The sequence below is a fragment of the Microtus oregoni genome, unplaced genomic scaffold, assembly GCF_018167655.1.
Source record: "Microtus oregoni isolate MIOR12 unplaced genomic scaffold, Mior012 000012F_ref0000307, whole genome shotgun sequence".
NCBI lineage: Eukaryota > Metazoa > Chordata > Mammalia > Rodentia > Cricetidae > Microtus > Microtus oregoni.
The window spans coordinates 42448948-42465128 of NW_024543071.1; the positions used below are offsets into that span (position 1 = coordinate 42448948).

A 16181-nucleotide genomic window follows, 5' to 3' on the forward strand; every position below is an offset into this window, starting at 1 on the left:
GATGATTGTGAGTGACCATTTTGGTACTGGAAATTGAATCCAGGTCTTCTGAAAGAGCAATAAGTCCTCGTAACTAGTGGACCATCTTTCTAGCCCCTTGCTAATTGTTTTGAATATTATGCCTATTGATGTGGAAGTCAGTTCTGCTTTTCACAAGTTACTCATTTTTATTGAAGGTAAAAACAGCATATAATTTCTTTGTCATAAAATCTTATTCACTGATATTTCAATCAGATACTGAAGGCAGTATTTGATGGAAGACTGTCTGAAAATCTAACTAGACTCAGAAGGCTATTAATACATCAGTAGCTATTCCCATCATGAGGTAATGTTTAACAGATTGGTGTTATCAGGACATTGTCTATGATGTGTTCTTATTACTTTTATTTACTGTGAGAATTAATTTTAAGACTAGGGAGTCAAATTTATGTAAATTAAGTAATTTTACTCCCAATATACTATGTTCATGTTTTCTGAGTGTATATGAAATTTTCTTTAATGAAATCTAAGTTCTATCTTAAACGTGACATGGAGAGTTAGAAAATTAAAAAGGGAAACCTATACTCACCTTGGTAACTCCAGTAGTTACTATGACAGCAAACTACTGATCATAAGCATTCCTCTCATTACTGTTTGCTTTCTTAATTGTGATGGTTTAGGCTCAGTGAAAACAATATTTCAGCTGTGTTTTTGATAAAATGCTTTGGAGGATTTAGGTGAATAATATCCTGTAGTACTGATTATATTCAAAGACTTGTTTTTTTCATTTCATACATTTGAAATTATTATATAGTAAGTTTAATTAACTTGAGAACATCTGTATTTGATTTAGCACCTGTTAACCACTCTGCTGCTGACAAGATTCCGTTAACAAAAGTGGGACGGCGTCTGTATACAGTAAGACACAGGGAGTCTGGAGTTGAAAGATCTATTGTTTGTCAAATTGACACAGTTGAAGGAAGTAAGAAGGTAACAATCCGCTCACCAGTGCAGGTATGAAATAAGGACATTGGTAGAAGCTCTTATGATGTGTTTGAAGTAGGCAGAGATGTAGCTCAGTTTGTAGGGTGCCTGCCTTGGATGTAGGAAGCCCTGAGTTGGTCCCTAACACCTCATATCCTGTATATGGTGGTGTACTTTTTTACTCTTAGAACTCTGGAGGGGAGGGCAGCAGGGATCATTCTGGGCTACTTAGTCAGTTTGATGCCAGCCTGGAATACATTAAAAAAAAAAAAAACCTATCTCAGAAAAGAGAAATATTCAAGTAAATGATTGCCAAAAGAATACAAAGTATTGCAGACACACCGCCAGTGTTCAGATTCCCATCAGCACAGCACTCCTTTGACATGAGCACTGGAACATTATCATTTCTTAGAGAATTGCTTCATTTTTAGGAGTTGATAAAAATATGCATCATATTTTGCTTAGTTTTATATAGCATGTTTATATTTTTAAATAGTAAAACTCAAGAAAATTAGACTTACAAAGATATACATACTACAAATAGCATAGAAAGTTTAGTTTTAACATAAAGATACGCCTTCATAGCCATCAAGGTAGTGGATGATTTACTATTCAAAAAACTTCATTCTCTTCCTACTTTCCTTTCCTGTACATCAACTTAGTTCACAGTATATAATTTACACAGTCTTAAATTTTATATAGGCATAATAAAGAACAGAATATGACTTTTTTACTCACCAGAACATGCAGCTGATAAGGTTCCTAAGAAGTAGATCTGGTGTGTGGAGAATACCACATTTTCATTTTGAGCAAGTCTTTGTATATGTAGAGGAGAGTTTGAGGGTCAAAGTTTTCCATTTTGTTATTCAGTTGCCGTAAAGCAGATGATATTTTCTTCTTAGATTGTCCTCACTGGCCTTATATATTAGAGGTGAACTCTCCATTTTTCATTTATCTGTTTGTTTTTTTTCACATTTTCCAACAAAATTTAATTTTAGTATTATATTTTCATAGTTGATTTGTTTCTGGTCAGTCCTATTGTTTTACAGTACATTTTTAACTATTGTACTCATTCAAGACCTAGTAATTACATACATATTGACTTTATATTAAATGCTAAAGTTTATATTAAAATAACTATTATTTAATAAATTCATAGTGCAATGTAGTCAGCAGGTAAATAAATGATAATAAAGCATAATATTAGCATAAGTTAGGTGAGTTAAGATTGTGTATTAAACTCTTGTAACAGAGCACAGTATATTAGGTAGAATTAAAAATAGACATTCTGTTGCCACAAAGCTATCAAATAATCATATCTTCATCTTTGGTTTACAACTATACAAATAATAAAATCAAGTACTTTTCACAGGGAAAGCCAGTTTTCAGGTAATGGAAAGGAAAAGAGATGTAGAGAAAAAAAATTACTACCAGATTCACAGTTCCAGTCAACCAGAATGAGTAAAGTTTGTCATTGTGCTGCAAAGTTGGATGGCAATTTTAATTATCTGTTTATTTGTATGACAATACCATACTCTCTTGATTACTCTGCCTCTAAGTCATAAATCATGGGATCCCTCCTAAAGTTTTTTTATCTATTATAAGTATTTTCCTTTTTTAAAAATAAAATTTATTATTTTTTGTTTTTGTTTATCCATTACTGTCATTTAGAAAACAAATTATTATAACATTCATATATAATATTCCATTTTATTAGATCCATGTGTTGTAGTAGATTTCAGCAATTATATTTAAATAAAAGACATTTATTAATATATTTTAGTTTATTTCTCTTGCAATTTTTATCTTTATTAAAAGGTTATGAACAAAATTGTTAATGTGACGAATGATCTAGAGTTTCAAACATTAAACAACACTATTCTTAGTATAATTCTTTGCCTTAAAATTATTAAACTTCTAGAGTACTATTAGATTTGGTTTGCTTAAATTATGCTTAAAGAATTTTCATTTATATTCCTAAAAGATCTTGATCTAATGTTTAAAGTGTTTAGGGAAAGTTTGAATTGATCTAAGATATTGGTTGTTAAGATTATACTCTTCCATGTAAATGATTACTTATACTAATTCTGAGTTTCTGGGAAAATTTTCCAATTGTTGATGAATTTATTTTTTAATTATTTATGATCCCTTTTTAAACATGTATAAATTTATAATGAGTGTAAGTCACAGACTATTCTAAGTAATCCAGCTACTTAAAATATTTTTATGTAATTTGTATAATACAATAATTTATTAGTCCTTTGAGAATTATATACAAGGTATCTTGATGACATTCCCCACCCTATCCCCAGTACTTCCCAGATCCACCTTCTTTTCATAACCTCCCCGTGTCTGTTATCTTTTTTTTTTTTTGAAGAGACTGTCATACAGCAGATTCCTAAACTTCTTAAAATCTTTCTGCCCTATTCCTCAATGTTTTCTGAGCCTTAGGTAGATTTTGTATTATAAATGTATTAATTGGTACAGTTGGTCTCTGCATTTTGATGAGTTTCAGCTTTCTTTAATGTTTTCTGCAGCAAAAAAAGTTTTTTGATGAGGGTTGAGAGTTACATGTATCTGCAGATGTAAAGACAAATATTTAAAATGCAATTAGTGATTATATTAGGTTAATAAAAGGGCAATAATAATAGGTTCACCTTTAGGCTCCATGGTCTCACCAGCCATTGGTAGTTGGGCTAAATTTAAAGTGCCAGGCATGAATTTGTTCCTATTGAAAAAGCCTTAGTCCAATGAGGTGACTGTTGGTGACCCTCAGGGTGTAAGTGCCACCATTATACATTCCAGAATATCTTGCCATTATGATCATTGTTGTGATTAAGGTGGGTAGGAATGTTGACTCATTTTTCTCCCTTGGCAACTAACATGACTCCCTCCTATTCTTTGGGAGATATTCTTCAGGAGGAGGCTTCCAGTTCAGCTCCAGCTTAATTCTTCTAAATTCTATGTCTAAAGTATGTGGTGTTTAGCAATAGTGCCTTCTATTTCTGGAAGGGCAATAACAATACCCTGTATTGTTTGAGGCATTGGTCGCTTGGATTTGTCTCACCTATGACTTAAAATGTTTTCTATGCCTGCCACTGGGATTTTGTTAGTCTACAATTTTTAAAGGAGCATTGTCTCTCAAGGTGGAATGTACTTCAATTTAACTCTTGTGTGTGGGGGGAGGTGTATTTATATATTTAATGTTTTAAAAATTATTTATTTTTATATGTACATTGGCATTTTGCCTGTAGGTATGTCTGCATGAAGGCATCAGATTGCCTGGAACAGGAGACACAGATAGCAGCAAGCTGCCATGTAGGTGCAGGAAACCAGATCCAGGCCTTCTGGAAGAAGAGCTAGCACTCCCAACCACAGAGCTCTCTTTGGAACATTTATATATGTAATTCTTAGTTAAATAAAATAACTCCCTACAGCTTTTTAAATGTGTAGTAATATTTAACACTTTAAATCTTTTTTAATAAATGGATGCCATAACATATTAGAGATAAGCAAAAAATACTTAAGAAATTATTGCCAAAATAATCCTCATTATTGGTAATGATAATTTACTATGTTTCTTATGTTTTCAGATGTTTTAGAATATGTATTTTTTGAGTTTAGTAGTCAGGAAAAATAATGTCAAAAGTAAAATTTACCTGTGGTCTATTGCCAGATTTTTCTATGGGCTACCAGCTCTCAAATAACCACATGGAGACTTAATTATGAAACCTTGGCCTTAACTTAGGTTTGTCCCACTAGCTCTAATTACTTAAATTAACCAATTTATTTTAATTTATGTTCTGTCCCATGGCTTATAACCTCATTTCTCCATTCTGCCCACGCTGTTTCCTCTATCTCTGGCTGGCCACTCAGCCTTCTTCTTCACAGAGTTCTCTCTCTGCCTGGAAGTCCTGCCTATATCTCCTATCTAGCTATTGGCCATTCAGCTTTTTATTACAGCAATCACAACAATAAATTTTCACACAGTGAACTAATATTCCAAAACATTTCGCCCTCTTTCTAAATAAAAAAGAAAGGTTTTAGCTCTCATAGAATAAAACTATATAAAATAAGAACAATTATCGAATATGACTTAAATTTACAATGTCCAGTCAAAGTTTGTATTTGTCAAAGTTGGAGAAATTACTCTTATATCTTACTTTGGTGAGTCCAAAGTTTTATAGCTAAGCTACTTTCTATCATAACTTGTTTTACTATCATAACACTATGATTTTTGACCTTAAATCATCATTTTATATAAGCAACTTAAGCTTTTATATTTTTCCACCTATAAATTTAATATCTTTTAGGAAAAGTGTATTTTTATCTAGTCTTCAATCCTCATCAGAGACCCAAGAATGATAAAATATTCCTGAATAAACAGGAAGTGCACAGCAATCAACCTCCAAAACTATAGAAATGACAAAGACAACTGGCTGCCTGGACAGTCACTCAAGGTGTCTCTGCAACATTGGGGCATCCATCTTTGACCTATAGTCCTAGAATATCTGACTTTTCTGTGAAGCAGGAAATTTGAAGGACTGTACGACCTTGTCTTGGCAAAGTTCAGCAGTCGCTTCTTGTATGTCCTGCTTGTCTAAGCATACTGTCAGCAGTCAAGGAAAGGGAAGTTTCTTGCTCAGTGGCTAACTTTTTTAACAAAGAAAACAAACTCCATATGGAGGTTCTTCAATGCCCATATTCTTCTCTAAAGTAGATTGGTGCTGCCAGGAGCATATGTGTCTCACTGTCAAAAAGGTCTTATGTTATTAAACCATGTAAAATTCCATATTCTGTATATCTCTGAAGTGTTTGAAGACTCTTATCTAAAATATATCTAACCTTGAAAACATACTTTACATGGCCACAAATTAGTTAGATGGCTAACTACTAATGTGTATTTCTTAATTCTCCTAAATAGTTTGTAATAGTAACTTTCAATGTATAGAAATTTGCATTGCATTGTTAATTGAGCTGCATAAGTACAATACATTAAGAAGAGAAACATATATACCATAACAAAATTAATCTGTAGAAGGGAAGGCATAAGAGTGTAAGCAATGGAGGAGGGAGGGAGTATTGTGATGTCAGTCTCTGGATATGGATATGAACTCAAAATAACTATAGTTGTTTTGTTTTGCCAGTTTGGTGTAAAAAGTTTGCCTGTGGATATAGTTTGTATTTTCTTTCTAGGAACACTGATTATCTTTTTTATCACTATTTGTTAGTAATTAGCTTTTCCTTCTGTGCATTTCCCTGTTTATTCTGTTTCTATTTTCATTGTGCTTGGAACTTTTTAATTTTTGTGTGTGAAAAGATATCCCATGCTCTTGAGTAGACATAATTAACATAGTAAAAATGGCAATCTTACCAAAAGCAATCTACAGATTCAACGCAATGCCCAGCAAAATCCCAGCAAAATTCTTCAGAGACCTCGAAAGAATGGTACTCAACTTCATATGGAAAAGCAAAAAACCAAGGATAGCCAAAACAATCCTGTTCAATAAAAGAACTTCTGGAGGCATCACAATCTCTGACTTCAAACTCTACTACAGAGCTACAGTACTGAAAACAGCTTGGTATTGGCATAAAGGAGGACCAATGGAACTGAATAGAAGACCTGGATATCAAGCCACACATCCTCAAACACCTGATCTTTGATAAAGAAGCAGAAAAATATAAAATGGAAAAAAGAAAGCATATTTAACAAGTGGTCCTGAAATAACTGGATATCAACATGTAGAAGAATGAAAATAGACCCATATCTATTACCACGCACAAACTCAAGTCCAAATGGATCAAAGACCTCAACATAAAGCCAGCCACACTGAACCTTATAGAAGAGAAAGTGGGAAGTACACTTGAACGTTTTGGCACAGGGAACCACTTCCTAAATATAACCCCAGCAGAACAGGCACTGAGAGAAACAATTAATAAAAGGGACCTCCTGAAACTGAAAAGCTTCTGTAAAGTAAAGGACATGATCAACAAGACAAAACGACAGCCTACAGAATGGGAAAAGATCTTCACTAATCCCACATCAGTCAGAGGTCTGATCTCCAGAATATACAAAGAACTCAAGAAATTGGACACGAAAAGATCACATAATCCAATAAAAAAAAATGGAGTATAGACCTAAGCAGAGAGCTCTCAACTGAGGAATCTAAAATGGCTGAAAGACACTTAAGGAAATGGTCAACATCCTTAGTCATCAGAGAAATGAAAATCAAAACAACTCTGAGATTCCATCTTACACCTGTAAGAATGGCCAAGATCAAAAACACTGATGACAACTTAGGCTGGAGAGGTTTTGGGGCAAACGGGAACACTTCTGCATTGCTGATGGGAATGCAAGCTGGTACAACCCCTTTGGATGTCAGTGTGGCAATTTCTCAGAAAATTAGGAAACAACCTTCCTCAAGAGCCAGTAATACCACTTTTGGGTATATATCCAAAGGATGCTCAATCATGCCACAAGGACATGTGGCCAACTATGTTCATAGCAGTTTTGTTTGTCATAGCCAGAACCTGGAAACAATCTAAATGCTCCTCGACTGAAGAATGGATAAGGAAAATGTGGTACATTTACACAATGGAGTACTACACAGCAGAAAAAAATAACAACATCTTGAATTTTGCAGGAAAATGGATGGAGCTAGAAAACTTTATTTTGAGAGAAGTAACCCAGACACAGAAAGACAAATACCACATGTACTCACTCATAGGTGGTTTTTAAACATAAAGCAAAGAAAGCCAGCCTAGAAACCACAATCCCAGAGAATTTAGACAACAATGAGGACACTAAGAGAGACTTACATAGATCCAACCTACATGGGAAGCCGGAAGTAGAAAAAGACAAGATCTCCTGAGGAAATTGGGAGCATAGGGACCATGGGGGAGAATTAAGAGGGGAAGGGAGAATCAGGGAGGGGAGCAGAGAAAAATGTAGAGCTCAATAAAAAAAAAAATCTTTGAAAACCCAGAAGGCTGGGTTGAACACCAGTGTTTTTGTACTTGGGAGGTGGAGAAAAAATATACATAAAAATAAAAAACTAAACAAAGAACTCCTTGTTTCAGCCAGTAGCTTCTGAACTAAGACTAAGGACTTCCTTCCCTTTTGCATACCGAAATTTTAACTGTCTTGACCTTGTATAAATAACTATAGTTGATATTCAGAGGCTGACATTTCACAGTACTCCCCTCTTCCTCCATTTCTTATATTCTTTCTGCATTCGTTTCACAATGTTCTCTAACCTTGAGGGGAGTGTGTGTGTGTGTATACATGCACACTTTTACTGGGTTGGTTCTTTGACAATTTAATACAGGTGTAAAGTATATTTCGATTATACCTCCTACCCTCTTTATTCTTCCTTCTACCCTATTATACACTCTCTTCCATACAACTCTCCTTTTCACATTCATACAGGTTTTTTGTTGTTGCAAGGAATCACTCCATTTGTTTAAATTTGAATTTTGTATATAGGAAATGTTAATATTCCTGCATTTAATCAAATTTATCCCATACCCTTTCTCTAAATGCTCCCTAAATACCCTTCCTTTCCCAACTTGATGTTTTTTGTTATTTTTTTTAATAGCACACCGCGTCCAACTAATAGTGCCCTTTATATGCATCTGTGTAGGGTCATCCACTGGAAGATGGGCAACATACCAGGGACAGTCCTTCTGAAGAAATTGAGTCTTTATTCCCAGGTGGCCATCAGTGGCAAATAGCTCCCAGCTGCGGTGGTGCCTTACACAGCCCTCCCTCATCTGTGCTGGAATGTTGACTGGCTTAAAGTTGTATTTTTCTATAAAATATAAACCTGGATAGTTCCCCCCCCTTTTTTTGAAGATAAATAATTATATGTTTGTTTCTTCTAATTTATATGACCAAGCTGAATATTGCCTGGTAGATTCTATATTAAGATTTGTAGATGGACAAATTTTTAAAATAACTTTTCTTATACTAATATTAAGTATGGTTTGTTTTTTTACTCAGATTAAGAATCATTTTTCAATTCCAATTTCCGTTTTTGAAGGGGATACGTTATTAGGAATTGCTTCACCTGAAAATGAATTCAACATACCATTAGCATCTTACCGGTGAGTTTTTTTCTTTATCTTTTTCCTTGCGCTAAACTGATTAGAGAATTTTTGGTTTCAGATACTATATAGATAATGTTTTTAAATTATCAAATACAAGTTTTAAAAATTGCTTTAGAAAACAGTATCTTTTGTGTATGGATAGTACTGTAATCTTAAATATTTAAAATACTTAAACTTGATGTAAACATAATACAAACACACACACACATATATATGATTTATTAGACTGGTTTACAGACTATGGACCAACTACTCCAACAATGACTGTCTGTCTACCAACAAAAGTTCTAAAAATCATGTAGTTCTTCAATCCACAAAGCTGGATGTCTTAATTGATCTATAGTATGCACTGGAATCCCAAAGAGGTAGGCTCTAATGCTAGTGAAGGAAATGACTTGTTAGTGAGAGGGAGAGAAAGCAGGCGAAAAGAGAGAAAGGTTTCTTCTTCTGTGACTTTATATAAGCTGCTAGCAGAAGGTGTGACCCAGATTAAAGGGTGGATCTTCACACCTCAAAGATCCAGATTTGAAGTGAGTCTTCCCACCCCAAATAACTTAATTAATAATAAAAAAAATCCTTCACAAGTATGCCCAAGGGTTTGGGTTTTAATTAATTCCACATGTAATCAAGTTGACAACCAGTAATAACCATAACAATAGTGTAGCGTTGAGATTAGGTGAAGAGGAACATTTTACCCTGAATGGTTTGTGAATAAAGATCAGGCAGTTTTAAAAGATAAGGCTTTTGTGTAGAGGAGTAGGAATTTTTTCTGGACAGTGCTTGGACAGGAGAGGGACTTGGAAGAGCTGCAGTTCTCAATGAAGTTCTTACTCCTAGCTTTACACACTTTATCTCTACTTAGTAGTGTCCAGTTTTTCTTTACTGCCTCGGAATATTTGATGTCTTTTATTTCAAGCTCTTCATTCTCCTTTTATTTTGAACCTCTTCTATTTTTATTAGTTCTTTTACTTTACGGTGCATATTTTTCTAGTTCAGATCCTCAGAAATCAGCTTTCTTGCAAAATTTTCCCATTATCAAACATTCCCTGTTCTGTGTGCAAAGAGTATTCTTTATTCAAAGGCTTCAAACTATTGTTTACATTTGTTTGTTTGTTTGGTGTAGTATAACAGTTTTATTGTTGTTTTAATATTGCTTTCTCTCTAAACTAAAAATATACTCATTTTTGTATTTTCATTTTTATCTTCTAATTGGTACATAATAGGTCCTATGAGTATTTTACTATCAAGTCGTACATATTATTTCATTCTTAAATTCCAACACTTGGAACGAGACAAGAAGACTGCCATTAAGTATGAAGCCAGTATAGGGTACACAGGGGATTTCAAGCTAGCCTAGACTATAGACTAACTTAATATAAATACTTTGCCAAACTGCATGAGTTTATTGGCCTTAATTTGAGGGGAATTAATTTTTATGTAATATTCAAAATCAGAATGTAAAGTAGAATAAAAGTTATGGGGTTAATGTAGAAGTAGAATAGGAAAAAAAACTGTTTTGGCATTAGTTTTGTGTGGGGGCCAGAAGTCCATTGTTTAATATTATCTCTAATTCCAGAGCACTAGTATTTGAATGTCACAACACAACAGGTGTGGAAGTTTCAGTGTCCAGTTGGGTCAAGCTACAGTAACATCACATGTAGCATAAAAACATACAGAAGGCACTTAAACTTTTAAGACTAAATGTTAGGAAAGTGATTAGGGATATAAGTTGTTTTGACTGCTCATCTATAAGAGATAGTTAGAATTGTAACTAGTTTTACAGATAAAAGGTATATATAGAGAGGGGATTAGTTCAGAAGCAGAGTGCTTGCTTGATAAATGTGAGGTTCTGTCCCCAACACTGGAAAATAAGGTTAGTTAATTAAAAACAATAAAGATTTTCTTTTTTAATTTTTTTTACATAATTCCTTATTGAAGGAACTCCAGTATCTGCCCCACACTCCTGCAGCATGCCCCCCAAAGTTAATTCAAAACAACCAACAATAAATTCACCTCAGTCCTCCATGTTCCCAACACCTCTTCAGTCATCCTAATGGCACTGGGAGCTGCAGTATGTCATGCGTACACCCTTTTGTCCAAACAGCTATGTACAAAATGTTTATTGCATTGAATCATTGATGTGGCTCAGTGCCTTTGGCACACCATCATCACCGGACTCTCAGTGAAATTCCTCTTGGATATACCATCCTGAGTCGGGGAGATCCTGTAGCTGTTGTTCCACAGTAACAGTCCCGTCGCACACTCCAGCAGGTCATAGATGGAGCAGATGTTAGGTGGCCCCAGGATGTGGCTCTTGGTGGTAGCTGAACCAGGACTGCTTCCTCAGGCGCAGGACAGAGCCAGCTCTCCTAGGTCCATGCCATCAGGGCCAGTTCTTGCAAGCCCCTAGTGAAGAGTATAGCCATCTCTCCTGAGTGTAGGGAGTGGGGTTCAGCTCTCCCATGGGGGATCAGAGCCACCTCTACTGCAGTGTCCAGCAAGGGGTAGAACCAGCTATCCTAGAGCCAGTGTGGGGCAGGGCTGGCTCAGCACAGCCCTCAGATTTCAACAGAAATGGTATTCCTATGACCCTCTGTGGTAATAGGAGCCATGAACATCATCCCAGACTCTGTTGTTTGGCCATGAACCTAGACATGGCCCAGGGCACTAGCCCAAGCCCAAACAACACCATGGCCCCATATGGCTGGGCAGACAACTCAGATCAGTGTGGCCCTGGTGGCAGCACTGTCTTCAAACACCAATATGGCCTCAGGTTGTGGCCCAGACCTCAGGTATCCATGTGTCCTTTGGTACCATGGGCCATAGATATCAACACAGACCCTGACTTTGGTAGGGCCATAGACCTAGACCTTGTCTTCAGTAGCAGCCCAGACTTGAATGTCAACTTAACTCCAGGTGGTAGCATAGGGCATTTAGATTGGCATGGCCCCCATGACACCAAGGCCCTTGGACACTAACATAGCCCCAGTAGTGGCCCAGACCCCTGACATTAGTATTGCCTTCAGTGATGTCAGGAGCTATGGACATTGTTGCAGACCCTGGCTGCAGTAGGGTCACAGATCCAGACATGGCTGGTAACAGCATCCCTGTCCCAGATGACGCCATGGCCCCAGTGGCAATATGGCCACAGGATGTGGCCTACACCCAGGGTATCCATGTGGCATTTGGTGGCACCGTAGCCCACAGACTTCAGAAACCCTGACTGTGGTTAGATCACAGACCCAAGCACAGTCCCCAGCAACAGCCTAAGCTTGGATGTCACCATGGCCCCGGGTGGTTGCACAGGTCACTGAGGTTGGCATGATTGATCCCTGCAGCAGAGTGGCCCTCAGACATCAACATGGTCCCAAGAGGATGCCCAAACCCCTGGCATCAGCATGGCCTTCTATGGTATCAGGAGACACAGACATAGACATGGCCCTCAGCAGTAGCCTTGACTGGGATGACACCATGGCTGCAAGTGGCAGGAGGGGTACTCAGAATGGCATGGCCCTAATGGTGATATAGCCCTGGGTGCCAACATGGTTACTGGTTGTGACCTAGACCACGGTCATCAGTTTCCATGGACATCAACGAATACCCTCGCCACATTAGAGCCATGGACAACATGGCCCTCAGCAGTAGGCCTGACCCAGTTGAGACCATGGCCCTAGAGGCTGCACAGTCCTCAGACACCAACATGGCCATGTGGCTTAGGCGCCCTGGGTCCTCAAAGCCCAGGCTTTCTGAAGCATCCATATGCTCCCTGATGCCCTGTGGCTCAGGCAGCCAAAAGACACCCACGGGACAGCCTGGACTCTCATAGTTTGGCCTGTTAGAAGAAGCATCTACATGTCCATCTGGCACCTTGCCAAAGAAATTTTTTAGAAATGATTCTTGGATGTAGCTTAATCACACATACACACACACACACACACACACACACACACACACACACAGTGCTCTTAGGGCTGGGGAAATTGATCATTAGATAAAGTACTAAGACTTGAATTCTCAAAAGTCATGTAAAAGCTGTGTGGCAGTATACCTATAATCACAACATTGGGAAGCAGGAGAGGTGATTCTGGGTCTTGAGGGCCAGCCAGTCTAGCCATCAGAGCTTATCAAGAGACCTTAGTCTTCCCATGGAAATGCATGTACCCTCACATTTACATACCACATAGAACAGTATTTATCCAAAATATTGAAATACACACACATACATATACGCATACACTAAAGTTTGTAAATAATCATGATCAAAATAAAGCTTGATTAGCATATGGAAAATTGGGGTACCCCTGTTTAGGTTATGTAGCTCTGAAACATTTGTAAACCAGCAGTCTTTATAATAATACTGAAGGGAGTCATTGTTCGAAGCAATAGTATTCAAATTTAAGGTTTTTAAAAATGCATTTAAATTATATTCAATTTTTTGTGTAGATCATCGCTTTCTTTGAAGCCAGATGATGAGGACTACCAAATGTGTGAAGGAATTGACTTTGAAGAAATCATAAAATATGATGGACAACTTCTAAGGAAGAAATGCAAATCTATACACGCTTCTAAGAGATCATTTGTTATTAATATTGTCCCAGAAAAAGATAATTTGACTTCTCTGTCAGTGTATTCAGAAGACGGCTGGGACTTACCATATGTAATGCACTTGTGGCCACCTATCCTCATTCGGAATCTTCTTCCCTACAAAATTGCTTATTACCTAGAGGTACTTGACAGTTTCTGAGTGTCTTCTGTCTTTGTAGTTTGATTTACTTAAAGTTATAAACAAAAGCTTTTTAATTTGTGCCCAAGATTACAGCATTAGTTAAATATAAGTATCAATATGAAAATTTTAATATCATGCTTTAAAAGATAATTTAGAGTCTTCAAGCCTCACAACCTGAGTTGAGTCTCCACAACTCACAACTTCCATAAGTTGATATATAACCTCCACAGCAGGCCTTAGCATTTTCTTCTACATAGAATAAATAAACAAAATGAATTTTCAAAAACGATAATTTAAGAGAAAATATTTTTCATTAATTTATCTTAGAAATCTATTGAGCTCTTTTTAATTATGTACAAATAATATGTGATTTGCACAAATATAAATAAGTTTATATAATAAATGACATATATTCATCATCTGAACATACCATTTATTTCATAGCACTTTCTCTTCATATGTAGTTCATGTATTGTATGTTTAAATGATGGTTACTGAATTATAAAATAAACTTGGGCATTTGTTTTGAAATAACATTCAAGTGCAATACCCATACAATTAAAGTTTGCAGTTTTATGAAAATTCTCTGAAAAATCTTATTCCCTATAAAGATCCTTTTTCTATTAATTATTCGATTTTAGGTTAAGTAGGTGTTTTCTCCTAAGGTTTTTTTTGTAAATCTTTTTATTTCAATGCTTATCAAACATAAAGCAGTTCTTCTCTGTAACCTATTTATTGTAGGCTTACTTAACTTTGTGAACTGCAGCATTTTTACTGTTTTGTGACATATTTTTAAGTAGGAGGAATTAACTTATCTGTGGTTGTTTTTACATGTGACAGATTACCATAGTGATAAGTAGTTGAGTTGGTACTTGGCCATCATGACTTGGAATTGTATCCTAGTTCTATCATGACTCTCGGATACATGGTTATCATTCGTCAGCTACGTTAGCGCCACCAACGCTACAGTCATTGCTCTGTAGAATAGTCTGGTGGTACAAGTTTGCACAGTGATGTTAGTTACAACTTAAGAGTTCTGTTATAATGGTAGGAAAGAGCTGAAAAAGAAACACTAGGAAAGTCATAGAGATAAGAACTAAGGTAATGAAGATGTGAGTGGAGAAAATAATCATTTTTGAGATATAATAAACTCATAATGGATGAAGGGGCTGTTTCTAAAAATGGCAGGCAGTACAGTATGTGTTGCCTTTTTAAGATTATGATAGCTTTCTTATGTGTTTCTGTTGTTTTTAGTTTTCAAAACTACAATAACTAGTAGATAAATAGGGCTTGGTTTAGTTTTACTGATTATGGTATTACAATCACAACTTGCTGTGAAGTTTCTCATGTCATTTAATCTTAGCCGTTTGTAGCAGTTGATCTAGAGCATTTTAATAATGATCATTACCTAAGTGGAGATCAAGCACTAGGGCAGCCACAGCTTGAGGAACACTGATGACTTGCTCTGACAGTTACTTCAAGAGAGTTTTGTGTAGTACGTAGAAAGAATAAGTGTATTTGGAAGTTTATTTTTCAGAAACAGTTTTAAGTTTGTTTTTGTTTTTGCTTCTTCTTCCAGGGCATTGAAAACACAGTTTTTACCTTAAGTGAAGGACATTCATCACAAATTTATAATGTTGAAATGGACAAAGCCAAGCTGCACTTAAAATTGCTTGACTATCTTAATCATGATTGGAAAAGTGAATTTCATATAAAACCTAATCAACAAGACATCAATTTCATCAACTTTACCTGTCTCACAGAAATGGAAAAGACTGATTTGGATATTGCTATCCACATGACTTACAATACTGGTCAGACAATTGTGGCATTTCACAGTCCATATTGGATGGTCAATAAAACTGATCGGATGTTACAGTACAAAGCAGATGGAATCCACCGAAAGCATCCACCTAATTATAAAAAGCCAGTTCTCTTTTCCTTTCAGCCAAACCACTTTTTTAACAATAATAAGGTATGTGTAATTTTTCCTAATTTTTCTCTTTAGAAAAACATTGTTTCAGTTTTTAAAGTTCTGAACAGTAAAATATGAAATTTCAGTAGAAATAACATTTATTAAATATTTGAGATTGAAAGGGTTAGCAAAACTGGATACAGTAGCATGCTCCTGTAATCCGAGCATTAGGAAAGCAGGAGAATGAAGGTTTTTGAGGCCTGTATATGTACATAGTAAGTTACATCCAACCTGAGATGACCCTGTCTCAGAAACATCTAAATGAAGCAGTACAGTAAGATATTTATTGTTAAGAAAGATTTATTACATTATTAATATAAGGGCTTTTGCCTGACATACAAAGCTTTGAGTTTGACCACCACATACAGATAGATGGTATCTAAGTTGTAATTTATCTCAAATTCCTCC

The 16181-nt window shown here is 36.0% G+C and overlaps 1 protein-coding gene across 3 annotated transcripts in view; it reads left to right on the plus strand.

The window, feature by feature from the left end:
* Vps13a (vacuolar protein sorting 13 homolog A) overlaps positions 1–16181 on the plus strand; it is a 197239-nt gene that overhangs the window by 108041 nt on the left and 73017 nt on the right. For all 3 annotated transcript variants that reach the window (XM_041661420.1, XM_041661421.1, XM_041661422.1), the window contains exons 45-48: positions 833–993; positions 8966–9069; positions 13516–13798; positions 15378–15773. In XM_041661420.1, the coding sequence (XP_041517354.1) occupies positions 833–993; positions 8966–9069; positions 13516–13798; positions 15378–15773 (944 nt within the window). The remainder of the gene's footprint in view (positions 1–832; positions 994–8965; positions 9070–13515; positions 13799–15377; positions 15774–16181) is intronic.